Below are 27,559 nucleotides of genomic sequence, written 5' to 3' on the forward strand. Positions count from 1 at the left end.
TACAGTTCTGAGTGTACCGCATGATACTTTATTTACTGTTGAACACTCGCAGAACAATATAGCCACCCTCAAGCGTAAATGAGAAAATACCCAAGCAGGCGGTTAATAACGAGTGTGATAAAAATGTGAAAACAGGCTGCTGATTTAACGGACACGAGGTTTCGAGCCGACGCTAGTGCAATCTCCGGATTGTGCTTCACGTCACTGTATTGCATCCTGTTGCCGCATACACCGTGCTGTAAAGGCAGGTGGCGTGACGCGTACCGCCAGTCGAATACTGATGTTGGCGCCGGCAGTAGCCACGTCAAACCTGTACTCGTGTACCCGCGTCAGCCTTCTGCGGGTTGCGAGCGGCCGTGTTAAAAACGCTCGGCTGCGGATGCCGTAGCGGCGCAGTGACGCAGCAGCCCAGCGCAGTACATACTGTAGCAACGCCAGCACTGCGGGCGAGGTGAGTCAGCGCTCCACAGGGCCAGACAGTGCGTCGCCTATGCCAGCACCGCGGCCAAATGCTCACACCACCTCTCTGCTTAACCCTATCATTCAACCTTGATCCATTTTTTTTTTTTTACTTCCTAGCTACTTACAGTTGTATGTTTCATTCTTTCATGCGAGTATCGGACTGTACAGGGTGGTTAAACTCCGCTACGTGAACCAGGGTGGACGGAAAACTGTTTACCGTATGGGTACGTAACTTAAGAGGAATGATGTTCAGACTTTACACTGCAGGATTTGCGTTGTTAGTAATCTCAGCATCATGACTTGCCGTTAGGCGTCGGCACTGGTACGGCGACATAGGGTTGAAACACAAACGTCAGTGTCATTGCTGTTGCAGGCAGTCAACATGTGCCTGGACAACGTGACCAGGGCTTTACTCGTAAAGCTGTTTCATCAAAATGACAGCAATATTGCTGTTTCTCTTCGCGAGTATCGACGCATTAAGCAAATACAGCGAGATGTTTAAATTTGTGTTAAGATCTTATGGCACCAAACTACTTAGGTCATCGGTCCCTAAGCGTACACACTACGTAATCTAACTTATGCTATGGACAAGACACCCACGCCCGAGGGAGGACTCGAAGCAACGACGGGGGGAACCGCGCGGACCGTGACAAGACGCCCTACACCGCGCGGCGAGAATGTCTTTCCACACTGGGATTGAACAACGTGACTCGGAAATTAGAAGTAACTGGTGGTTTGGGAATTGTTCCTGGGACAGGAACAAATTGTTGAAGTTGCTGTTGCCATAGCTGAGAACGGTGGACGCTATGTGCGATCTTCAAGAAGTGTACGAACTGCGTCGCGACAGCTGAAAATTCCGTGGCCCATCGTTGTTTCGGACAGAGTAGAGCAATCTCTTGTGCGCTTCCAGGCTGTTGTCGACGCAGATAGTCGTCGCACTGAGCAACGTTTGTAACCAGGAATATAAACACGGCATGCAATAAGAAATGTTACCCTCCTCTGTGGAAACAGTGTTTTCTTAAATGGTTTATTCGTTATTTCTCTTCTGCATATCCTTACAAATGTTTCCACAAAGTTTGGTTGTCCTACGATCACTATTTTGTCATGTTACTTTCGAGTAACGAAAGTTTCATTGTACCATCCTGCGTTTGTGGCTTGATTCAAAGATGTTTATTTTTTAGTTTTTCATCAATCTGATTAGCAACTTTTCAGTTATACTACTCAATTCTGCGTGGATACAAGCTGTGTGTCTTTAACTCTGCGGTTTGTACCGCCTTCTGACTGCTCATGCCGTTCATCATAGCTCGTTCTTCCGCCTGTAGGGCAGTTCCCCGCCCCCCAAGGGCTAGAGGATGCCCTGAGCTTCTATCTGTTCCTCCGTCATCTTTGACAAGGTTATGAACGAGGGTGAATTCTTTAATAGGAAGTTTCCTGTCGCCACTGCAGGTCATTTTTATTCAAAATCCAAGGAGTGGCTGGAATCGAACCTGGGATCCAGGACGTTTTCATTACTAATCAGAGATGCTACACTTGGGCCGTTTGTTCTTAGAGAGACGAAATCGACGGAAGTAAGGCAATTTCAAGGTACTTCAGGTCAGCGTTACAGGATCGTTATTGTGTACAATATATACAAGGTGTATCATAATTAATGGCGTAAACGCATACAGTTGAAAGAACATAATACTATAAACAAAAATGTCGCGGTGAACATAGGTCTGCAAACGAACCGTTTACGAGATAATTGCAACTGTGGTTACCAGCCACCACTGACTTGATTCTGTGTAGACGTTATCCCAACTAGGAACACACAACACCACTTGTGCAACATTAAGAAAAGTTATGAGATACTTTGGTGGAAGTGCTGGTGTTTTGAATGAGTACGACAACATTTACATAACTGGACTCGTAGTGAAAGGAGATGTTCAAAGTGTCGTCCTTATACCCGGATGCGGCAGGCCCGTCGGCGCAATCAGTTTCGAATCGTGTCAATCACGTCTGGATTACTTCGAAATTGTTGACAAGTCTCCGCTTCAATTCTTCAAGTGGTGTACACTACATCATACAGGTGGCACGAAATAGAGAATCTCATGGGGTTCAGAGCAGGTGATACTGGAGGTAACGGTAAAAGTCCTCCTCGTTCAAACCATTTTGGTACACATCGGCGCCTTAGGTGTCGTTTCACCATTCCAGCAAAATGTCGGTGCTCCATCATGTATGTATCACATCCTCTGGCGTTGCTCGAAGTGAACACCCTGAAGCAGTCCTACAAGACGATGCCACAAAACCGAAGGTAATCCCGTGCACAGTGTTTATTTGGGAGCCAGATCATTCCAAACGTGATAACGGCGAAACTTAAACACAGTCACAGGGTGACCCTGCTTCATGTTTAAATAAAATGTTGTTGTCAGACGTAGGCTTGTCTGCAGCTTGCTGTTGCATCCACTGACAGAACGTTATTATAGCAGCAGATTTCGCCTCACTAATACTCTGGATTCGTTGGAGGTGGTACGTACACATTACATTGCGATACGTTATTCTCCAAACGCTACTGTGGCTTATTCTATGAATTTGTGTGGCAAGTGTGCTTGTTGGGATTTCTGGCGTGTGTCCGACTCCTTCCAGCCCAGGTGTACGAGGTGTGGCTAGAAAAAAACCGGACTAGTACTGGTGAAACAATAAAACGAATGCAATAAGGCTGAAAGTCACGTGGCCTGTCACGTGACTCTCGCTCCGCCTACTGCTCGAGTTTCATCTGCCTCCTGCACTCAGTCTGCCCGTGGCGTCTGTTTTAAGTAGTTGACGTTTTGTCTGTGCGTCGGAAAATGTTGAGTGTACAGAAAGAACAGCGTGTTAACATCAAATTTTGTTTCAAACTAGGAAAATCTGCAAGTGAAACGTTTGTAATGTTACAACAAGTGTACGGCGATGATTGTTTATCGCGAACACAAGTGTTTGAGTGGTTTAAACGATTTAAAGATGGCCGCGAAGACACCAGTGATGACACTCGCACTGGCAGACCATTGTCAGCAAAAACTGATGCAAACATTGAAAAAATCGGTAAACTTGTTCGCCAAGATCGCCGTTTAACAATCAGAGCAGTGTCTGAGTTAACAGGAGTTGACAAGGAAAGTGTTAGGCAGATTCTTCATGAAAGTTTCAACATGAACAAAATGTGTTCAAAAATGGTTCCAAAGTGTCTCACAATTGAACAGAAGGAACGCCGAAGAATGATTTGTTCTGACATCCTGGAAAACATTGAAAGTGATCCCACCTTCTTACAAAATGTTATTACTTGCGATTAATCGTGGTTTTTTACTTACGATCCCGAAACTAAACGCCAATCGATGCATTGGAAAACTCCTGGTTCTCCACGACAAAAAAAAAGCACAAATGTCAAAATCGAAATTCAAGGCAATGATGATTGTTTTTTTTTTGACATCAAAGGGATTGTGCACATTGATTGGGTACCAGAGGGACAAACAGTGAATCAGCATTACTACATTAGCGTCCTGGCTACCCTACGTGAGCGAGTACGGAGAAAACGGAACGAGTTGTGGAGAAAAAAGTCATGGATCCTTCACCAAGACAATGCCCCAGCTCACAGTGCGTTGTCAGTGAAGACGTTTTTGGCAAAACACAACATTCCCATCTTAGATCATCCACCCTACTCACCTGATTTGGCCCCCTGTGACTTTTTTCTTTTCCCTAAAGTCAAGTCAGCTTTGAAAGGAACTAGATTTGAGACTGTTGAAGCAGTAAAAGAAAAAGCGACGGAAGTAATGTATGGACTTAACGAAAATGATCTGCAGCATTGCTATGAACAGTGGAAAATTCGTATGGAGCGGTGTAGAGACCGAGGAGGAGAGTACATTGAAGGAGATAACATGAAATTGTAAATAAATGTTTTTTCCAGCATCAGTCCGGTTTTTTTCTAGCCGCACCTCGTAATTCGTGCAGGCCTACCAGCTTCCAGTTGGTAGTCGTTGATGCGCCTATGTAAACGTTTTCGACTCTTGAAGTGCCTTAGGGCAGTGTATGCTTCTTGGTACATGCTTGCAGCCTCCCGTGCGTTGCTGTTAGCCCTGTCACACATGAAATGCATATCCGAATACTCTGGTTACTGTAATGTTCCATGTTACTGCCGTCACTCGTGTAACGCAATTGACGCTCGATAAACAACCGACATGAGCGGGACTCTGTGTGCCTCACAGTCGTAGCCCTTCTGTTTACAGCCCCACGTCTGGAAAATGTAAACGGAGATCACACTACGGACAGGCATGTGGTGTCCTACACAGGACCACGTCAGTAGTGCCTGGTGCCCACACAAAGTCGCAATTATCTCGCAAACATTTCGTTTGCGGACCTGTGTTTGCTGAGAGATTTTGCTTTACAATCGTGTACTGTCAACTGTATGCGTCTGCGCCATTAATTATGATACACCCTGTATAAATGGTCTACTGAATAACTTTATAAACTTCGCGAAGCTGTTCGCTGTCGATGCTGTTAACCGTGAGGGTTGAACGCCCGAAGACTTTCTCGCACTGAATGGTCACTTGCAGAGGGTAGACGAGTGATGCAGGTACATCAAGTTGACCAAAAGCGCTAATAAATGTAACTTATTGCGCATAAATAGGCGAAGAGACCCACTGTTGTTCGATTATGCAATTGGCGATAAGTCACAGGAAACAGTAACGACCGTAAAATACCTAGCAGTGACTGTCCTAATTGTAGGGAAAGCAGAGTCTAGCTGAGACTGGAAGAATCTTAAGAAAATGAATTCATCTTCGCAGGCGTAGCGAAAAAGATAATTATTCATTCGATTCTTGAATGTCACTGATCAGTCTGAAAGAGAAGACCCAACGGAGAGCAGCGCGTTTCGTTAGGGAATCGACTAAGAAGAATGATGTTGTTATGGGTAATGCTCAACAAACTCCAGTACAGAGGAAAGATATTTTTATTTGAATATATAACAAAGCTACTTGGTTTTTTTATATCTTTTTAATTTACGGGATGGGCATCAGCGGTCTTATACAGAGTGGATGGGAAGTAACTAGGTATTGAAATTGGCGTATGACTTTTATCTTTGCAGTGTTATTTATTTGAAATTAATTCGGTATGTACACTGTTATACGTGAATATTACTGCATACGTTAAAAGCCCATTAATTTCGATGTAGACATCTGTGGCGTCGACCAGTTTCCTCAGACGATCTGGAATGGAATCCACAGCTTTCTGGAGGAAGTAGTGCGGAATGTTGGTAAGAACTTACCGAATCCGCGTTTCCAATTCGTCCAGTGTGCGAAGTTTTGTCCGGCACATCACCTCTTTTGCCCAGTCACATAAAAAAAAGTCAAATGGTGTCAGATCTGGACTTCCCGCAGCTCTTTCATGAGGTCCACATCTCCTCCACTAATGTGCTGGAAACTTCTCACCAAACCAGTTGAGCACGACATTTGCAAAGTGAGGCGGTGCGCTGTCTTGAGGGCAGATAATGTCGCCGGTATTTTACCATCCAGATACCGTGGGCCATAAGTAACACTGAAGCATTTGGAGGTAGCGTTTCCCATTCGTTGTGTCACGCAGGAGATATGGGACGATGACATTTGTGGCTCTTATTCCATACCACACGGTCACTTTTGGACAAGAATGCGTCTTCTCCTGTGGGACCTCAGGATCCTGTGCCGCCCAGTAACGGCCGTTGTGCCGATTGACGAAACCGTCCACATTGAATACGGCCTCGTCACTCCAGAGGATATTGTGGAACAATTCAGGCCAATCTTCGTGCCAACATCGCTTCCCATACTCCTTCCTGCGATCAGTCTTCTGGTGTCAGCTGCTGCACGTAATGAGGTTTCCATGCTCGAAAGCTTAATTCTTTGTGCAACACCTGACGCACAGTCTGCGTTGAGAGTCCGATCCCACTACCTACCTACCTACCTGCCTGGCTTGTTGATTTCCCCGAGCTACGACTGAACACGTTCTGCGCAGTCGCTACATTCTCAGGACACCGAAAAGTGGATGGAAGACCTGTTTTTGCTGCATCCTTTACCGAACCTTTGGTCATTAGCTTCGTGTGACAATTGTGGAATTCCTGTCTTTATCGTACACCGCCATCTCTGCACAAGAACTGAACTCCATACCTCATAGCGTGAAGCAGTCAGTGCTCGTTCTCTAACGGTAAGGCAATCGGCCATCTTTGTTGTTGTAGAGTGTACCGCCTCTGGCGGCCACTGTTGGTACCACACGGCATGAAAAACCACTGTTTTCGCCCACCCTGTGTTTTATTTTTAAGCCGTCGAAGAATTTTTTCAGCAGTTACATTAATTTCATTTACTTTATAACACACTCTCATGTGATTATACGAGGGGCATTCAGTAAGTAATGCAACGCACTTTTGTTCTCGGCTAATTTCGGTTGAAAAATGCGGAATTTGTTGTAGCGTGGAATAATTCGGCTTCATCTCATATAGCGTTATGGAGTTCCGATAGGTGACGGCGCTATACGTAGCCCTCGAAATGGCGTCTGTAACGGAGGTGCATTCCAAGCAGAGAGCTGCCACTGAATTTCTTTTGACGGAAAGCCAGAGCATCACAGATATTCACAGGCGCTTGCAGAACGTTTAAGGACACCTAGCAGTGAACAAAAGCACGTTAAGTCTATGCGTGAGGCGTCTGTTGTCATCGCAACTATGTCGCGCAAACCTGTACATTCTCCCGCGCGCCGGCTGGCCACATACAGCCGTAACTCCTGCAGTGTTGGAATGTGCCGACACCCCCATTCGAGGTGATCGACGGGTCACAAACACCTCGCTATACGACTGGACTTTTTTTCTGTTGGTATTGCTGACACACTCGTCCCCCAGTTGGGGTACTCAGAGGTGTGTGCCCGCTGAATTCCTCGCTTCCTAACAAAGAGTAACGAAAGCCCATCCGTACGGAGTTGCTTGAACGTTACGAGGCTGATCGTGACAATTTTGTCTAGAACATCGTGGCAGGCGATTAAACATGGGTACATCACCTCGATCCGGAATCAAAGCGGCCATCCATGGAGTGGCGCAACACCTTCCCTCCTCCGCAGAAAAAGTTTGAAGGCGCACCCTTAGCCGGGAAAGTCATAGCGACGGTCTTCTTCGACTCTGCATGGGTAGTTATTCTGTTTAATCTCCATCTTATGGTGCAACGATCAAGTGTGTATTGTATATTGTACTACCCTCAGGAATTTGAAGAAACGAGTGAAGCATGTTTGTCGCCACGAAAATGCAAACGAACTTCTTCATGACAACGAAAAGCCTCATATAAGTCTGCACACCCGGGAGGATCTCACAAAACGTCATTGGACTGTTCTTGCCCATCCACCCTGCAGCCCGGATCTTGCAGCTTCCGACTTCCATCTGTTTTTCCCAATGAAGGATGCACCACGCGGAAAGCAGTACGTGGACGATGGGGAGGTTATTGGTGCAGCAAGACATTGGCTCTGACGTCGACCAATGGAGTGGTACCATGCGGGCAGACAGGCTTTCCCAGTATGGTGGCGTAAGACCGTCGTATTGAACGGAGATTGTTGAAAAACAGAGCTTTTGTAGCCAAAAGAGTGCTGAATAACACGCTGTGTTGGAATCTTGCCGGCCGGAGTGGTCGAGCGGTTCTAGGCGCTTCAGTCTGGGACCGCGCGACCGCTACAGTCGCAGGTTCGAATCCTACCTCGGGCATGGATATGTGTGATGTCCTTAGGTTGGTTAGGTTTAAGTAGTTCTAAGTTCTAGGGGACTGATGACCTCAGCAGTTAAGTCCCATAGTGCTCAGAGCCATTTGAACCATTCCGAGCGCACACATTCCAAGAAGATTTCAGCAACATAACTGTATTACTTCCTTCCACATATGAATCGTACCAAAGTCTGAAACACCAAAGTTGATTATCAAAAACAGCCTTAAGCCATGTCATACCTGAAGTATATGACTCTATTTTAGAAGGTCTTAAAGATATATTTTTGATACTAAATGAAATAAAATCATAAACGTTAAAGTAATAATTAATATCTAGTCATTTAATCACACAAACGTAAAATTTTATTCCAGTATGTAAGGATATGCTCCTATCTATCAAATACAGAAAATTCTGAAAAAAATTTCACACCTTTGTACGTAAAAATCCTCACTGCTATCAACAGTTCTCTTTGAGACCTAACGGCATGACTTTCTCAGCAGTACTGTGAACTCAGAGATTTTCTTTTCTTTTTAATTTTCTCCACTGCTGATTACCTCCTACCCTCTTATGACGTACAACATATTTCATTAAGGTTATGTCACATCTGCTACTTTTGCGATCATCCTTACTTGTGTTGCTGAAAAGACTCGGCTTCAGATTACATTGTCCACGTAAACCGTGTGCCCTTTGTCTCGAGTTGCCATTTTATGCCATTTTTTTTCTCTTCGAAATCAATTTGTCGGCCGGGCGCGGAGACTGTGAAGTGCGCAGCTGCAAACTGTCTTCTTGCGTTAAAGCACACGTGTAGGTTGGCTCCCCGGAATATCGACAATATTCGCCTATCATCGGATGTGCTTCCGCGCATGAGTATATTACTCGTACGTTCGGTTCCGTGCAACGCCCAGAAGCGGGATAAGGATAGCGTGTCTAAGCTGTCGGCGCAACTCCGCGGAGTTTCTGCAGTCGAACGAACGTGCTAATAGGCACTTAATGCCACGAGAAAAGCCGTTTGTTTCGGAGACGTCGAGAAGTGATAGTAATAAGGCAAGCGCACGACACAGCTGTGCGATGCCTGTTCGTCTCAGTGTGACATGACTTCACTAGTTTACCCTTTAATGCGGTCATGCCTACGTTTATTTGACGATTAGACCTTACTTTTGAACGGGAACCACCGTATGTAAGGAAACAGTTAAAACTTTGGGGCATCACCGTAGAAGTTTCTTCGGCGAAGCCACATTCACTCCCTTCTGCACGCTTGTTAAGATCAGCTGGGACTTCGTCACGAATAACTTCCATACTTGCGCAATGTTAAAGTCGAAACTTACTTCTTTTCCCTGGCCCTGAATTTCGGTCAAGAGTCGTGAATGAAAGGCAGCTGATGACATTCGTGCTGTCAGCTGCCAAACAGACTCCACTTCTTGCAGCTCTTCGGGGCGTATTATCACAGGAACTTTCATCTGTTCAGTGCCACGTCATTTAGTGAGATATCGCGAGCACTGAATTACGGCCATTCCCCACCGTACGATAAGCCTCTGCGTTCCGTCAGGATGATTAAATATCGAGCGCTGGCATCACCAAGTGATAAGTTGCTGGGTGATCGCACAAAGCCAGTTGCAGCATTGTGGATGGAAGTCTTAACATTCTGCACGTCAATTTTGATAGTGAGTTTCGCACCTCTAAAAAGCAAGCATTCAAAACTCCTACGACGCCTCCAAGTGTCGAAAAGAAGTCGTGATGGAAACGATTGTGATTGATCAAATTATTTTTAAAATAGATGATTATCCAGCACAACTATATGAAGTTAAAAAAAAAAAGTTCACGGTTTCGTTCGTCAGCGACCATTTTCATATGGTAAGAGGAAACTAGTTCACTTACAAGCACGTTAACAGTGTGGTTTTCTTATTGTGCTTTTGAGTGAACTGCTGCTTCATCTCATGAGCTGAAGATGGTCGCATTGGTGTGTGTGTGTGTGTGTGTGTGTGTGTGTGTGTGTGTGTGTGTGTGTGTGTGTGTGTGTACTGTTGGAGATTTCAGGGTCATTACCAAGAGTGCACGCAGAATCAGAGCTGCGGGGGGGGGGGGGGGGGGGGGAGGGGGAAGGGCGATGGGCGATGGGCGATGGGCAACTCGTATTAGATTCATGGAATGAATACGAGTGGACGAAATGAAGCTTATCATTGCAAACCACATATTCCTCCATGTTGCTGCACGGTTGTGTCCATGCGGCGCACAAGGAAATTAATATTTCTCAGTATGCTGTGACGAAACTCGTCTGTTAGGTAAGTTGGTAGTTTCACATGCTACTTGACGATGGGCTAGCTATCATTTCAGTATTGGTCATATTTATTATGGTGATTCGATTTTGACTAACACTTTTGTAGAGTCTGCGTTGGACAATGTCGGCGCTGGCCGCTTGAAGGTGCTGCACTGTAAGTCATACACTGCTGATATTGCTAACATATCGAAATTACTTTCAGAGCTGTCAGCAAAATCATATACATTTAGAGCCAAAGAAACTGGTACACCTGCCTAATATCGTGTAGGCCCCCCGTGAGCACGCAACACGACGTGGCATGGACTCGACTAATGTCTGAAGTACTGCTGGAGGGGTTTGACGCCATGAATGCTGTAGGGCTCTCCAGAAATCCGTAAGTGTACGAGGGGGTGAAGATCTCTTCTGAACAGCACGTCGCAAGGCATCCCAGATTTGCTCAATAATGTTCATGTCTGGGGAGTTTGGTGGCCAGCGGAAGTGTTTAAACTCAGAAGTGTGTTCCTGGAGCCACTCCGTAGCAATTTTGGACGTGTGTGGTGTCTCATTGCCCTGCTTGAATTGCCGAAGTCCATCGAAATGCAAAATGGACATGAATGGATGCAGATGATCGGACAGGATCCTTACGTACGTGTCACCTGTCACAGTCGTATCTAGACGTATCAGACGTCCCATATCGCTCCAACTGTACACACCCCACACCATTACAGTGCCTATACCTGCTGACATGGAGTGTCCATGTGTTCATGAGGTTGTCTCCATACCCGTACTTGTCCGTCCTCTCGACACAATTTGAAACTAGACTCGTCCGATCAGGCAACATGTTTCCAGCCTTCAACAGTCCAATGTCGGTGTTGAGGGCCCAGGCTAGGCGCAAAGCTTTCTGCCGTGCAGTCATCAAGGGTACACGAGTGGGCCTTCGGCTCTGATAGCCCATATCGATGATGTTTCGTTGAATGGTTCGCACGCTGACACTCGTTGATGGCCCAGCATTGAAATCTGAGCAATTTGCCTAAGGATGGCACTTCTGTCACGTTGCACGATTCTTTTCAGTCGTCGTTGCCCTCGTTCTTGCAGGATCTTTTTCCGACCGCAGCGATGACGGAGATCCAATGTTTTTACCAGATTCCTGATATTCACGGTAGACTCGCGAAATGATCGTACGGCAAAATCCCCACTTCATCGGTACCTCGGAGATGCTGTGTCCCATCGCCCGTGCGCCGACTATAACACGTCGTTCAAACTTAGTTAAATCTTGATTACCTGTCATTTTAGCAGCAGTAACCGATATAACAACTGCACCAGACACTTGTTGTCTTATATAGGCGTTGTCGACCGCAGCGCCGTATTCTGCCTATTTACATATCTATGTATTTAAATACGCATGCATATACCAGTTTCTTTGGAGTTTCGGTGTATATTTCCACCCTAGGCTTAAACAGATTTAAAAACTGGTGGAATTTCGCACTGTGGTGTACTCGAAGGTGCAAACACAGGCAGACTTATATCCAGCGGTAAATTTATCTGTGTGACAGGTATTCCATCAGTGTTGAACTTTTATCAACAAAACATGTAGTAAATGTTAACATCAGTTTACAGAAAGAGAGAGTACAAATGAATTTAATAATCTGTGGTATTGACCAGAGATAGCAGTGCCACACCACAGTTGGCAACGCACATTGATACTGCAGACGTTATTAATCTCTCTGCCGTCTGCAACGACGAGTAGGAGAGGCTGAAGAAGACAGGCCCCTTCTCTCAGTACAGCAGTGACCTCGCGCGATGGTCATTATAGAGCGGGGCATGGAAGTGTTGCCTCAGTTCGTGACCTCAACAGGTCAGCATCATCGAGTAGGACTAATGAGTTATTCACGTCTCCGATGGAAATATGCTTTTGTAAATGTTGAACATGTCCTTAAATGGAAGAGTTTGTTAATTAGTGCATTAAGCGATGCTTTAAAAGTCAGTAACACCTGTCAGTTATCAAAGACTCCTGTGACAAAGGGCTGTATCAAGTTAACTAAATCTTTTTATCACTCATGTTATTAAGTGAGCTAATATTTCATATGTGGTAGGGCAGATGAGCCATCTCCTAGAGCAAACAAGGAACCCACATTTATGACCGGACGATTGTAATTGCATGTGGTCATAACATGTTGAATGTCTACTCTGAAAAGGAAAAACTAGTTTTCTTTCTTTTACTGACATTAAAATATATACTACCGTTTCTTTTATTGGCATTATTTTTTGCGTGGGATCAATTTAGCTTGCAACAATATGAAAGAGTAGAAATTCAAGTTGTCGTTAGGTAACGGCTAGTGACTTTGTTTCATGTTACTTTGTGTCATGTTACTTTGTGTTCTGTTTTCAATGCTGTTAACGAGATTCTAAACTGAAGTAAAATAATCGCAGGCCATTCTGATGTTGTTAATAAATCTGTATCATGTATCCACCACGTGTCTTTTTTTCTGAAAATGTCTTCAACATTGACAAACTTTAACGTTTGCCACTACTGTTTTTGAACAACGACCTAAACAGCTCCCACACAGATGAGACAATCCGTCCTAATTTCTGCGTTTTCTGTTACAGTTAATTATATTAATTCTTCTGTCCACGCAGTAGTTAATTTCTAATAGACATTTTTCTCGACAGCTGTGGTTTTGTCCGTCTCAGCAAACAGCAGGGATCTTGAAATTTTGGGTTAGCATGTATATATTCCTATCTGTCTTCTGTGTGTTCATCTTAATTCATTGTCAGATCCTCAGCAGTCACTTGTTCCGGTAAACTGTGGCGAATAGTCTTCATAGCGAATGGGAAATTGGGACGCTGCACAGTTTTGTGTTTGAGGTCGTTCCAACTATTTTTGTGGGACTGAAATAACAATCTGCGTCATGGAAACAGAAAGGAGTCACTTCCGGTTGTTGTAGCAAGATCTGTCACTACTTAGACGCAAGTGGCAATACTACACGACTATAACTGTACAGTCATGACGAGTCAGCAGTGGTACTAAACCATCGTTTATTGGAGATGGGTTTTCAAACTGAGTCTTTGTTTTTCAAAAGTTACATTTGCAGAAAACTGCAATGTTTCCCTGGAGTTCGATAGTTAGGATTAACAAATTGAGCCCAATAGGCAATAACTAATTTCATTTTCCAAAACAGGAACCATAACTGCACTAAAAAATAATGTGAACTCACATTCCTTGTGAAAAAAAAGTGAAATGCTGTTGTCTAGTCTAATAGTGTCTGGCAGTCAGCGTAGGTATTATTACGACACAATGCAGGGGTAGTTATCTATGGTGTGTACAAACCTTCAAGCTGTGATGGTGCTGCAGCAAATATCTCTTTGTAACTTTGTTCAAAATTACTTTAGGATTGACAGCTACGAAGGAAGTAGTGGGGTGAGTCTAGTTGCAACTTTGCAGTATACAGTTCGGGAATTTCGCTTTGTCCCTTTTAAGTTCATCGTGTTTTCTCCATCTCCTAGCGCACCGTATTCTGTGTTTCATTCCGCCACCAACGCATTCAAAAATTCATTTCGCAACTTTCATGTACACGAACATTTTTTAAGGTGAGTAAGTATTATATTTAAAACCGTTTACAGTTCATAAAAGTCGTTATATATTGACGTCCCGCGTAAGGTTTACCCGGACGGGTTGTGACACACCTAAATTATTGGAAAGTCCCACGAAGATCGTGCACATCTTGCGACTCTCTCTGTAGTAGCCTTTCGCCACTAGCGCCTGTGTGCCTCGTTGCTTAGGAGAGGCCACCCAAATTGAATTGAAATGAGATATCCTGTGGCTAGGGCCTCCCGTCGAGAATGTCGATCGCCTGGTGCAAGTCTTTTTATGTGACGCCACTTCGGCGACTTGCGCGTCGATGATGATGGGGATGATGATGATGATGATGATGATGATGATGAGGATGATGATGATGATGAAGAAGGCAACAGAACATCCAGTCCCTGAGTGGAGGAAATCTCCAGTCCAGCCGGGACTCGAACCCGGATCCTTAGCATGGCATTCCATCGCGCTGACCGCTCAGCTATCAAAGTGAACGCCACCTCAATTGATATACAGATAAGATAATTTTTACTTGCTCACAAATATGACTGTTGCCAAGGTGGTGAACGTAGCGTTTTTACATCAGATAATTGTATTCTCAGTATCATTGGACCGTAATTTACCATGAGACTAAATTTACCCTTGTTCTGTTGATCACAATCTTTTATATTTTGACACTATTGGACCAGATATTTAAATTTAGTAGCGCTTTCTGGGAACTGACTGAGAATGGACCCTGATAAACTGTTTTACTCTCTTACACTTCTACCAACATATATAATATAAAGGCGAAATCGATATATTTCAGCGAAATTTATCACGTAGGTGCTAAAACACATAGGGGCGTAAGGGTAGTACTATTTTTAATATATCTATGATTACATGTGAAATCATTACATAAATATGACAAAAGAGAGAAAATTATGATATTGTAAACAAATATTTGTTGCTTAACTACATATGTGCTAGATACGACGTCCTGCTAACCGGTCCATCGCACACATTTACGCATTGCCGAGTTACCACGGAGTAGATAAAACCAGATACGTGTGTCATATTTTACATCATTGAACAGTGAACACTAAACCAAGGATCGTTTATTTGTACTTGGACAGAATACTGAACAAATAAAAGTGGGACAAGAAACAAGCACCAATGAGATGATACATAGCAGAAAATCATCATCTGTAGCTTACAAAATTTTACTAGATAACTTCGAACAGTACGTTTTATTGCTTTGTTGCATGTGAAAGCATAGCAGGGTAGAATTTTTTAAGTATGCGCTTATCAGTTTTTTGCTTCACTTTTTTATTCGATTCTTTCCCTATCCATATATAAATACAGCGTGTTTGCACTAAACATAGAAATGTTTATTAGGAAAGTGGCAAACATACGTCGGTCGCTCGAATCTGGGAATACCTGTTTTTTCTGTCGTCAGAAATAGGAGTAAAACTACAAATTAATTTGTAATTATTTCGCCATACAGATATTTTATCACTGGAATTAATTAGACCTTTACAGTCTAATAATGTTAAGTTGCGAATGTGAGACTAGTGAAAAAACAAAAAAAATCAAACTTTAAGGTAAGAATTTTCTTTTATGTGTTGTTTAAATCATACAAAGGCATAAAGACATCGAAAATTCTAAATTCGAATTTCAAAACGCTAAATTTATTTGCTTATTTCATATAGCTCTAATTATCGGAATAACCTATTAGCGTGATCAGTTATTCGGTAGCTGTAACTTAGAAATAATACGAGATACGCGTTTGTGCAGTCGAACCACACTTTTCCTACTGCGCCGTGACGTATCGAACGTGCTCCCCACCACTTTTGTGGTGCACTCACAACTGTTCCTGGCCGCGCCGGAAGGTGCGAAGTTGCTTTGTGCGCGCTGTACTATGTCGCTGTTTGCTTCATTTAACATGTTTTTCGGATTTTTTTTTTCTTTAACGTGTCCTGGCTCCCCTCCGCCGAGTAGTTCTGATCTGCACGGTAATAAATCCAACTGCACAAGCGAGATTGGTCGCTTTTCTTTTTATAGTTCGTATTGAGAAGGCTGTGTCAGCCACGTGTCTCCAGCGCAACCTACCCTTTCGGGAAGCGGGTGGCTTCTGAATCACCGTGTTTTCCCAGCGCACCCTGCGTCACTTGATTCCTAGAGGTAGTCGACAAGTCCGAAGCAGCTGCTACACGACAAAAGAAGTGTCTGTAATTGAGCTGTACATAAATTTCTAACCCTTATGTAGCAAGTGTACACTAATGTTCCCAAATATGCGACTATATCACAAAATACGTACAAGGCAGTATACAAATGATTATGATTACCCAACTGTCAAAAGTGTGTGGCGGTGAAACTTCGGCGGTAAACAGTCCAACAAGAGGAGAACAGAAGCTTTTGAAATGTGTGCTATAGAAGATTGCTTAAGATTACACAGGTAGATCGGATCTTTACTGAAGAGATACGGCACTGAATTGAAGGGAAAAGAACTTCATGGCGCTTGGGAAGTAGTCGTCGTTCTTGCACATTTTTCAGCACTTGTGGCTATGTGTTGTCCTGCTGAAAAATGGCGTGAAGAGCTTCGTGAAGAAGGAACAGTATCTCGGTCTCCACATCATTCATGTCATGGGTACTGGTGTGCATATCTCCCTCAATGGGTAGGAACAACGACTGCTTGATATATGCAATCGCATCCAGTCATAATTGGTGGTCGTTATCTCTGCTTTTCAACCCGGCCATGTTGTCACAACGATGGCACGTTGAAGCAGGGCTTGTCCGAAGACACTGAATTTTGCCAATGACGGCAATCACATGCATGCATTTTACAGTCCGAGGTGTTTGGTGCATCTGCACTGTCTCTGTCAGAATCAGACGCAGACCTGTCGGCGGCGGGGGGGGGGGGGGGGGGGGCTGGCTATGGGGCTGCAGGCTCCTCCCCAGAACTACACCTTTCAGAAGTAACGGTCTCGAAGATTTTCTCGGTATTGTGGTTGGTATTATAACACATTAAGAAAACAGCTTCGTTTGTACTCTAGAGTGTTTGGAGTGGCGAAACAGAATTTCTATGCGCTCAGCTGCCACTCCCCCCCCCCTCCCCCCTAATTCACAGATTCGACTCTGGTCATAGTCCGCCACATAACCCTATGTAGTACCCAGAGCGCCCCAAAAACATGATATTTAACGGTTTGTATGTCATTGCATGGCAACATAAATGCTAGTAGACTATATTGTCAACTTTGTTGAAGAGGGGACTGCAATGTATGACACTTAATTTTATGAACTACGCGTTCTTAAAGATTTTGCTATCATGGTTGCTAATTCATCGGTTTCTACCATATCTCCTGGCTTTGTATGCACGACAACGGAATTGCGTGACTAAATCTCAAGTGAAAGAAAACTGACTCAGTTTTCCGATCGTCCTGTCGATGCCTAGATCACATCAAAGTTTTGAAATTATATATCAGAAATATCGCAGTTTTTTGCACCAGTTCGAAAATAGTTAATTTTGCTCTTCTCGAGGCATCAGAAACATCCAGTATAATAGTCTTATATGAACGCAGAGTTGTACAGTATTTATATTGTGTTCTAGTGACACTTCGTGGCAACCACGTTGTTAGCCGAAAACGAAGTAAGAGTATTCTGGTTGGCACCCCCAGACAGCTGCAGTGACAGGCTACGTTTACATCGAGCTCCCTAGTTTTCGTAAACAACTTCCAGTTGTGAGTGATCATGTAAACGCATCTGTCTCGATTTTTGCGCCCTTGTAAGCACTCCACTGTTAGGGTCGTCGAGTTGTGTCTTGTTTTTCAAAATATCGGCTAGTCTGGACGGAATGATTTTTGTGCAGCGAAGTAGAAGAAATGTTAGACTGAGAAGGGAGTAAAGTAATCTATCTCCTCGGGAACCGAAACAGCTGATTGCCAGGGACCATTTTCGAAAAACAACTGACCATCGGAAAACACGCATTTGACCGGGCAACAAAATCGAATCAGTCATACCTTTAATGTCCACACGATACATCTTTCGTCGCAGACGCAGCAGAATACAAGGGCATGCACAAAAATTAGTTGCAAGAACGTACGTACGGTTGGAAGTTCTCGTGTCCACACGTTGCCTCCTAGCACAAGCAGTCTCCTATGAATTCCCTTCTTTGCTTAGGAACTTTGAGTCTCGTTTAGTGTAACGAAAAAACGACAGAAAAAGAAAACGCAAAAGCGGCTGTAGATAAAGAAGTATCTAAATAATAGAGATATGAGAAATACAAAATGATAACAACGTTTTCAGAAGATCACAGCGAGAGTTTACATTTTCTGTTTGGGAAACTGCAGCGATAAGGCTGATAATAAAAATTCATTTGCTAGTAGCAAGAAATTTTTTTCAAAACAAAGCATTTCAGTGATTACTTCGAAAACTCACATATACTAAAGGGAGGTTCGTAGTCGTGAAGGTTAATTAACTTTCAATACGTCATTTGTATTTTATTTGTTTACATATCTTTAATCATGATACTGTATGTAGATTAATATTCTCGGGCCGGCCGGAGTGGCCGAGAGGTTCTAGGCGCTACAGTCTGGATCCGCGCGACCGCTACGGTCGCAGGTTCGAATCCTGCCTCGGGCATGGATGTGTGTCCTTAGGTTAGTTAGGTTTAAGTAGTTCTAAGTTCTAGGGGACTGGTAACCTCAGTAGTTAAGTCCCATAGTGCTCAGAGCCATTTGAACCAATATTCTCAGACTCGACAAATTTGGGAATGTCATAAACACCAGAATCCACTAGAACGAAGATAGTGTATTTCAATCTTGATTTTTTTGCATCATCGGTGTGCCACATTTCTGTTTCTAGTAGTTTGTCGAGGAGCTACACTTACTCCATAACTTATTTTGTTCAGATTGAAATGGTACTTTTTGAGTAATAGAATATGTCGGAAACATTTAATTAAGGCGAAAATACATTAAGAATAAATTTTCTTTGTGTAATTAAATCTGTAAAGCAAGGAGAAAATGGCATGATTTAACGTAGGGAATGTATATTTTTGCTGTTCCGATAAAGAATGTTCCAGAAAAATGTTTAGACATTGAAACTTTGCGCTCTGTAAAGCAAATTGAAGGCAGTCGCCGTAATTTGTTTTTGGATTACATAAAAGCAGAAGCTGTGAGCGCTCTCTCTCTCTCTCTCTCTCTCTCTCTCTCTCTCGTTTGTTTTCGATGACTGTTTCACAAAATGTAAGTGTCGCTTTCGTATCTGTAATTTTTGGTTAAATAATTACGCTAATTTAATTACAATACCCGTGTTTGAATTAAGAACCTACTTCCTCTTCCATTAATGCCACATCTTAATTTATTATGTTGCATTTTAGAACCTTTTCAGGCTGCAGTGAAGGAGAGTTGCAGACGAATTGTTTGGTGGCCACAGCCGTACGCTACTAGTGTTCAATCGTAATTTACTTTATCAGACTTTTATTTCAGCGTCCCTGAGATCTCTCTCACAGATATTTTCTATCAGAATCCGGGCAAGGTAATTACGCAAACTGCGTAATTTTAAGATCGGTCACTGGCCTCTAAACAATGCTGTCGGTCAACATTCTCGTCTTTCTGATGGGAATCTGATGCTGGATGGCGAAATACAATTTCATCACAAACTAAAAAAAATTCTATGCACCATTTAGCCATTTCAGAAGCTTTGCCACCGGCGGAAGTGATTAATAAGTGTTACAATACTTCTTTGGTTTTTAAATATCAGTAATACAGGGTGTACAGTAAGTCCGGGAACACTTTCAATTATTTACTGCAGAAGAATTAAACATTGTACAGATGTCATACGCACTGCCCTTTGAAGAGAAAAACTGAAAGTTTTTTCTACAAACCACGAGTGACCCGGCAGACGTCAATACAGTTATCGAATTCTTGCCATATACGTCCCTGCATGGCATTGTCGACTGTGGCAGGCGCTTCTCGTATTCTCTCCCGGAGCTCTGCTACATCACGTGGTAGAGGCGGTACATACGCCAGATCTTTAATGCGTCCCCACAGAAAAAAGTCACACGGAGTAAGATCTGGTGATCGCGCAGGCCATTTCATGAAACAGCTGTCCCCTTCTGTAGCACGGCCGATCCATCTATGCGGCAGATCCGTATTCAAGTACCCACGAACTTCACGATGAAATTTGAATGGTTTCATAGACAGCTTCTGTCGCAGGACTTACCACACTGTCATTGGAGCCATTTCGAGTTCACGGGATGCACGACGCATCGATTTCTTTGGACTCCTTATGAATGTTTCTCGTACGCGCTCCACATTCACTTCACTCACACTGGGACATACGCTTCTCTTTGCCGGGCACAAGCAACCTGTCGTAACGAATTTGTTGTGCCAGTGGTAAATGGCCTTCCTTGTTGGTGCCTTCTTACCGTACTTAGTTCTAAACATTCGTTGAACAGCTGTAGGACACACTTGTTTTTGTCGAACTCCAACACACAGATCGCTTACTCAGCACCTGAACTCGCCATGTTTGCTGACTATCGGCAAATTACCAAACTACGCAGTGGCGGTATACATGAAAAAAAAGAAAAAAAAAAGCTTTCATAGTTTCTCTTCAAAATGACGTATGTATGATATATGTACAATGTTTGGTTCTTGTGCACTAAATAACTGGAAGTGTCCGCGGACTTCATGTACACACTGTATAATAAGATGTCAGGTTCTTCGGTTGCTGTGTTTTTAAGTCGCTATAGCATAGCACAGCTCAGCACAGCACGGTTTTCATTCACACTTTTCATAAAACTCTGGTTTATTCTTCTCTGCATTCCTACTTCGAAACTTACAGTATCTTATTATTTACAGTAATATGATGGGAGACCTTTCGTCTAATACTTGACGCTCAGGGCAACACATCTCAAATTTTTATTCAAATAATCTTCAGAAGCGGCATTGCATTCGACTTTCTCCTTTATTTGTAATCATCTATAAACTTGAGCGTGCTTCCTATGGAATCAATAGACATTATACATAAATAGCTTCACGCCACAACCTCAACACACTACCCATTACACACACATGGGCCCCAGCTGCCTGTCGTCTTCTAAAAAGCACAAAGATTCCCAACGAAGACGGGTAGACAGGCGTTTTACGCACTGCCTTCATTTCCAAGAAATTACGTAGGCACAAAATCTGATGCGCATACGCAAAGCTGAACACACAAAAAAAGCATCTTGTGGACGCACGTTAACATAAACACAACACCGAAATACTGTTTGCGTCTTCCGGAACTTGTAGTAGATGAGGTTTGGTGGGCATAACCTGTGGCAGAAATACGTAAAGTGGAAATAACAATGGCCTGGAAGCACCTCAGAAAGTTTCTGAAACTGATCCACACATCTTTAGCGACAGCTTGGCGCAACAACATTGACGTTTCTAGTCAAACAAGGGAGTGCAATGGACGCCTCCGTTACCGCCGTCTCTCTGTAATACGCCACTTGTTTTTAGTACTCTGTTCCACATACCCTCCGAGATTCACTTCATTTGAACCAGTATATGTAAATGATGCCCTTTTCGCACGTGTTAGCACACTCCTCTGAGGGCTCACATACCTCACAGATAATCAACTAGTGTGTTCAGAAGTTTTCTGATTGGACAGGCACGTCTCAGTCTCGTGATGCAAGTGCGCGATATTGACACAGTTGTTTCCCTGCGCTACACGCACAATATAACTTAGGCCTTTTTGCGAGGTGTACGGAAGCAAAAACAATGTTATCGGAGAAAAATCGCCGTTATAGTTTTAAGTGTGGTTCGGCTGAGACCTAAGTTTTCCTTAAAGTTCGTCATCAAAAATTATGTTTGGGACTATTCAGAAGTTAAACTCCTCAGCAAGGCGAAAGAAAATGTCAGATCGCTTAATAATAATATTTATTTTATATACAAATACATAACAGGCACTACTAATTGATGAAAGTGATTTCATCGTTGGAACAACTACCGCAGCATAGGATCAGATTGAGTATTCATGCCTAGTCCGATATTCGCTTCTATAAGTGTTATAAACTAGTGACAATTTCTTCATCTTGTAATGTAAGAATGAAAAATGCTTCTATCGTAGCACAAAAAGGCGAACATGTCCTGGGCAGAGTAAGGGATGTAAAAGACGGGAACTGGCTTTTCGTCTTATCTGGCAGCTTCAAAGACATTTAAGTCAACACATCTTGAAATATTCGCGCTGTTTTGCTTGTTAGTAGTAGTACTCACGCCTTGCAATATAATGCATCGTGTGACGTAAAGTGGCATTGTACATGATGTCACCCTCCTAGGAATACATCCACCCCCAGAAATTTTAGGCCTCCATAAAAAAAATTGTTGCTATTACGTTTATGCTCTGCAACCATCTGATATTATGTATTGTTTACTATGGCTGGCATGCCTTCTCGATTTTGGGCACAAAATCGGAGACTTAAGACTACAAATTGCAAGATGCAGGTGCGCTAACACCTAGCATCTGAGAGAGCTCAGTGCGCTGGGAAGTACGGTTGACGAACTTTATTAGAGATACACGAAGTGGCTTCGTATAAGCCGTGCAACGGAAACGTAAGCGACGTTGGTGAGTTAATACAAAACTGAGCGTTTGTGGATAGTGCAATTTCTTGAAGACGTAAAACAAAAGAGTGTAAGCTAAGGGATCGACAAGCGGTCTAGAGACTTTCCAATTGATTATTAATGGTTTTGACAAAGTGCATTGACGCAGGGAAATTTCCACTCCTGTAACGTTGGTAAATAGTGGTTACTCTTCACCGGGTTAAGTAGCGTCGCGTATGACTGTTTCCATCCTTAATCGGAAGAACGATAGCAGACTGAGTGGGTAACAAGCAAATACCGCAGGCCTATAATTTGACGATTCACCGTCAGGCTTTTCTAACATTGGGATTCCGTGTTTTCACCCGACATTCTAGGCGTATAACGGTGCAATGTTAAGCGAGGTCGCGGGTGATAGCTTCGTTTATCTTCGCCAGAACGAAGCTAGTGTTCGATTCAGACTACCTGGCTGTCGACGAATCCCGAAGACGAGAAAGGACAAAAGTATATCCGTGCCGTATTGCAACGTTTGCTTCCTTTGCCAGCAGATACGCCGACCAAGATGTACAATGTTTCAAACGGACGAAACTGCAACAAAATAACACAGAAGTGTTTGAAACAGTACATTGTGCTGTACAGTATAAACATAAGAGAACACAGCGAACTACTTCAGCAAGTCCTGCTATTGTAAGCACTCATCGGCGCATTCTCATCCAAGGCCTCAAGAAACTCAACAAGAGTTGCTGAGCAAATAAAATAAAAGTCGCAATAAGCCTGAAAAGAATGCGTTATAGGGATTTGATGAAGAAAAATGAACAGAGAGATGTCATGTTCCAAACAGACAAACAACTGAAATCAGGGCACCATGGTAACTTCAGTTGCTCTTGTGAGTTACAGTTTAAAGCACGCTCTATGTAGTGACCAGTATTTCTGAGAAGCGACACCACTGCGTATCTGATGTAGAAAGAAAGACATCGTCTGTTTTGGCATGACAGAAAGTATCCCTTCATCATGTACAAAATTTCTGTTGCAGGTAAAGATTCAGATAGTCATGAATAGCTCCACTCACGACTCTATATATTTTTTTGCGTGCAGTTTCTTGAGAATATTCACACATGTCATGTACTAAGATGTACGCAGTGATGTAAGGTGATCGCAAATTGTTGAGGCTTGTATGAGCATAATGTGATTTCGAATTTCGTTTCTGGACACTGTAAGGGAAAAAACATTTGACGCAGAACTTAAGTCACCGATAGACTAGAAAAGTAAGATAACATAACTTACACATTTTTATCTTTTTATCGATCATATTTAAATTGAAATTCCTAAAATGTACGGCAGCGCTGCGTCTCTTTCTGACACGTGCCAAAATGTGACCTTGTTCGTATTCACGCACTTGGCTCATGGTCGCAAGATTCGCGGCACAAGAGACCTTCGGTTGTTTCCTCTCTCTCGTATTCAAAGAGAATTCGACTAAACGACATTTACTGTTAAAATTTACTTAGTGGATTTGAATTTCCAGAGATTTTTATCGTTTAGAAACAGAAACGTGATTAAAAAGTCCGCGTAAGCATGAATTGTTATGCCGTTGTGACAGCAGACGCCAATGCCTGAGGGTGGGGATACAGGAGGGAGAGTGTCATATCTTTCTTGTGAACTGCCGTATTCCCATGATACCTAGCTGTAAACAGCTGTGGAACTGCCACTAATGGCAGGTCATAATATGGGAGGCTGTCTGGGAAAGGGTTTGGGAAAGGGTAGGTTTGAGAAGTATTTGTTGTTGAAAGTATTATTTGAAGTGTTTTTGGATTTGTTTTCGTGTTTACGCAAAGACTTTGCTGTTTGTGATGTAGTGAATTCACTAGTGACAGAAGCATCGGCGATCCTTTGTTCGTAGGATTTGTTTTGTTTGCCCGATTTGAAACTAGTGTTGTTTGCAAATATCTGCTTGCCGACGTAGCACGCAATGACAGTTATCGTGTGATGTGTGTTATTGCAATTTAAACTGGCGTGTGAAAATGTTTCTTAGTTTGTTGTGCTATTATAGGCGATTTATCATGAGTAAAAATTTACAAACATTGAAGCATTATTGTGTAGCAACGCTTAAATTTCGGTAATATATTATTTTGTTGTTGAACTGTCGAGTTCACGTTTCAATAGCTATGTAGATTATTTTGCCGTGTATTTACACGTTAACTGACTTTTAATTGATTTTGGCACATTAAAAGAAAATCCGTGCTCTTGTTACGGAGACGTAGCCCGGCTCTGTTGACTCAGTTGTCTGTCAATAGTAACAAAATAAGTAGTTTTCAGATTTTAGGAAACAAGCTGGAGTTTTAACAAGTTACGGTGCTTTGACATCTCTTGCTTGTCAAATGATGTGATGAGTTACAGAAACACGCTATTTCGCCGTACGTTACAGATAATTGTCAGTTGCATTGTTTACGGTGCATAGAATAAATTAAAAAAAAACAATGTTTCAGATAATGAAAATCCGCCTGTTTTTAAATTAGGCGAATTTTTGCAAACTGAGCAATGTTAAACGGTATGCGCAGATTATCGATAGTGCTCGAAGTATTTCAGATTCATAGGGTTGTAGTTCAGTTTGTACATATATGAAAGTTTCCTTCCTTTGTTCCTTCCGTGGACGTGCCATATTATGTAATGCGAATCGCTTTTTCAACTCTCATTGGTAATAATGTATCCGTTTCCATTGTAGAACACAAAGTAAGCAGTGCTGTGTGTAGCAGAACCCTATGGGGCGTCTGATTGTTCATTGCTTCCCTGTTAGGGTGCAGTATTATTTGTTGTAAAAATTGATATCCCATTAATTTCCATTCTATTTGTTGGTCGTTTTCAAAAATATATGAGCAAGTCTGGTGGTAGTACATTAGTTTTTGTATTCTGGCCAAATTTTATTTTCTAGACAGCAACAGCCACCTTAATAAGTAATAATAGATTTTCTTTTGAAACATCCACTGTGTGAGCATTTGGATTGTTACAGTGTGTAGTTGTTTGGTTCTAATTATTTTTTCGTTTAATCATTGTAGTTGTAGACTTACAGTGATTGGAGTAAATTAGTGCTCACTGTGTGAGAAAATCCAATTTTATTGTAACATATGTGTAATAGCCTACCTTGCTAATAAGACTCTTAACTTTTGATCCTTGTGAGCAAGGTAGGAAAGCAATAACAAATTATTCTGCATGGCATATTGTTACTGACTCAGTTTAAGTGATTTAATCTGGAAAAGTGGAATACTATCAGAGATATGGGAAAATTAGTCTGTACAGTTTATTTTAAGATGCCAGTGCCAGAAAATGAACTGTTCTCTGTAGATTGGAAACTCCAAATATGTAAAGCAATTTTGGCAGATCTCAAAACTTACTTTCCTGCATTGTAGCGAGATTTCATATTAATCAATTTGTGTTTATCTTATCAAGTTGTTATTGTATTTAATTTTTTTTTTCTTTTGCAGCTGCAAGTTTCCATACTGCAGACCACCCCGAGCATGCCCTATGAGGTGCAATAAGCAAGATTCTAGCTCTTAGCGATTCCTCCTTCGGGAGCGAGTCGAGTGGGCAGAATGTTGTACGTATTCCACGTGGATACTGGGACGATGAGGACGTTTGACATGAACTTGGCTTTGGAAAAGTTTGTAGTACATTTTGATGATTTTTTTAAAAATATATTTCTATAAGTTAACTTGCAGTTCTTGCCAGTAGCATGTGTATAACATTGGGTATGGTAGCATCTTTGTATATACCACCATTCAGCACAAAACTAACTCAATTTAACTATGTCCATTTGGTAGAATGTACTCTTAGAAATGCTACAATTTTTTGCATATTTTCACAAGTCACCTCAAATGACTCCTTTATAATATGTTTTGAAAGAATTCTACCTTAAGCAATTATAGGTTTTTTTTCCACCTTTACAAGTTAGTGATGTTTTGCCATGATCAGGAAACTAGTAGTGAAATGTGTATGGGTGAAAAAAGAAAATTGTTTGCTCATGTCTGAATCCTTTCAAACAATATTCGTTTTTTGAAGCAGACATGAACACAAAAATGAACTTTTGGCTCAAGATGAATTACCCTTATGTAGTTGTAATTTAAGGATTGAAATAAATGCTTGTTTTTTTCCAGTGAGGTGTTTTGAATCGATATACGTAATAATTGAAGTTTTCTTGGCATAATGAATGTTCCATGAGCTTCCAGGATTGCAGCCGGATAACATTGGACATCTTCCCAGGATATTCCAGCTGACGGCTATTGGCTGGTTGACAGTTGAAATAACGTGGCAAGATGTTAACATCTTCCGGCTGCTCACGAAGCCTTATGGAATGTATGTAATCATTTCCATTTCAAATATAATACCCTTCTGGTGCATGTAAAAGTATATGAATTTCGCTCCAGAACTTTCATTATATTGCATCAGGATAATGAGTAGTCCAGAATTGAGAGGCAAAAGTAATAAAATGAGAACCCATGTAACCAAAACTATTGTCAGCAGTTAAATAGGGATTCAAAGGGGGGAGTCAGGATAAGAAGGAATACATACTAATGGAAAATGTTTCTTAAACAGAACTTTAAACCAAAAATAAGTGAACTTAGTATAGCAAGCTTGAGAATATGCCTGAAAATTAACCACAGTAAAATTAAAATAACTTATAACCAAAATTTTGGTAAGAACTAGAAGAAATTAACAATGGAGTTCTAGTTACATGTTGGTGATTAAGGATAGAATGAAACAAACAAATAAGGACTTACTGAAGGATGTAGTTGCTCTATCTGGCCATCCTGGTTTGGTTTTTGTATATGACTAAGGCAAATGCTGGGGTAGTTCCTTAATGAAGGCAAGGCTGACCACTTTTGGCTACCTATCCCGGTTCTCATAAAGCATATTATGTACTTAGTGCAAAGGTAGTATAATTTGACATATCTATTTGAATTGTATACATTGACAAATGGTGCATCATGATCAGATGATTCTTGGATG

General features: G+C 42.3%; 1 protein-coding gene across 4 annotated transcripts in view; it reads left to right on the forward strand.

Moving 5' to 3' along the window:
• LOC126485161 (RB1-inducible coiled-coil protein 1) overlaps positions 1-27,559 on the forward strand; it is a 318,562-nt gene that overhangs the window by 153,544 nt on the left and 137,459 nt on the right. For 3 of the 4 annotated variants that reach the window (XM_050108835.1, XM_050108833.1, XM_050108836.1), the window contains exon 2: positions 26,038-26,213. In XM_050108835.1, coding sequence (XP_049964792.1) covers positions 26,146-26,213 — 68 coding nt within the window. In that variant the 5' untranslated portion in view covers positions 26,038-26,145. Of the gene's footprint in view, positions 1-24,206; positions 24,319-26,037; positions 26,214-27,559 lie in introns of those variants that run through there. The other variant, XM_050108834.1, reaches the window with a different exon arrangement.

Source organism: Schistocerca serialis, chromosome 6 (assembly GCF_023864345.2).
Source record: "Schistocerca serialis cubense isolate TAMUIC-IGC-003099 chromosome 6, iqSchSeri2.2, whole genome shotgun sequence".
Classification (NCBI taxonomy): Eukaryota; Metazoa; Arthropoda; class Insecta; order Orthoptera; family Acrididae; genus Schistocerca; species Schistocerca serialis.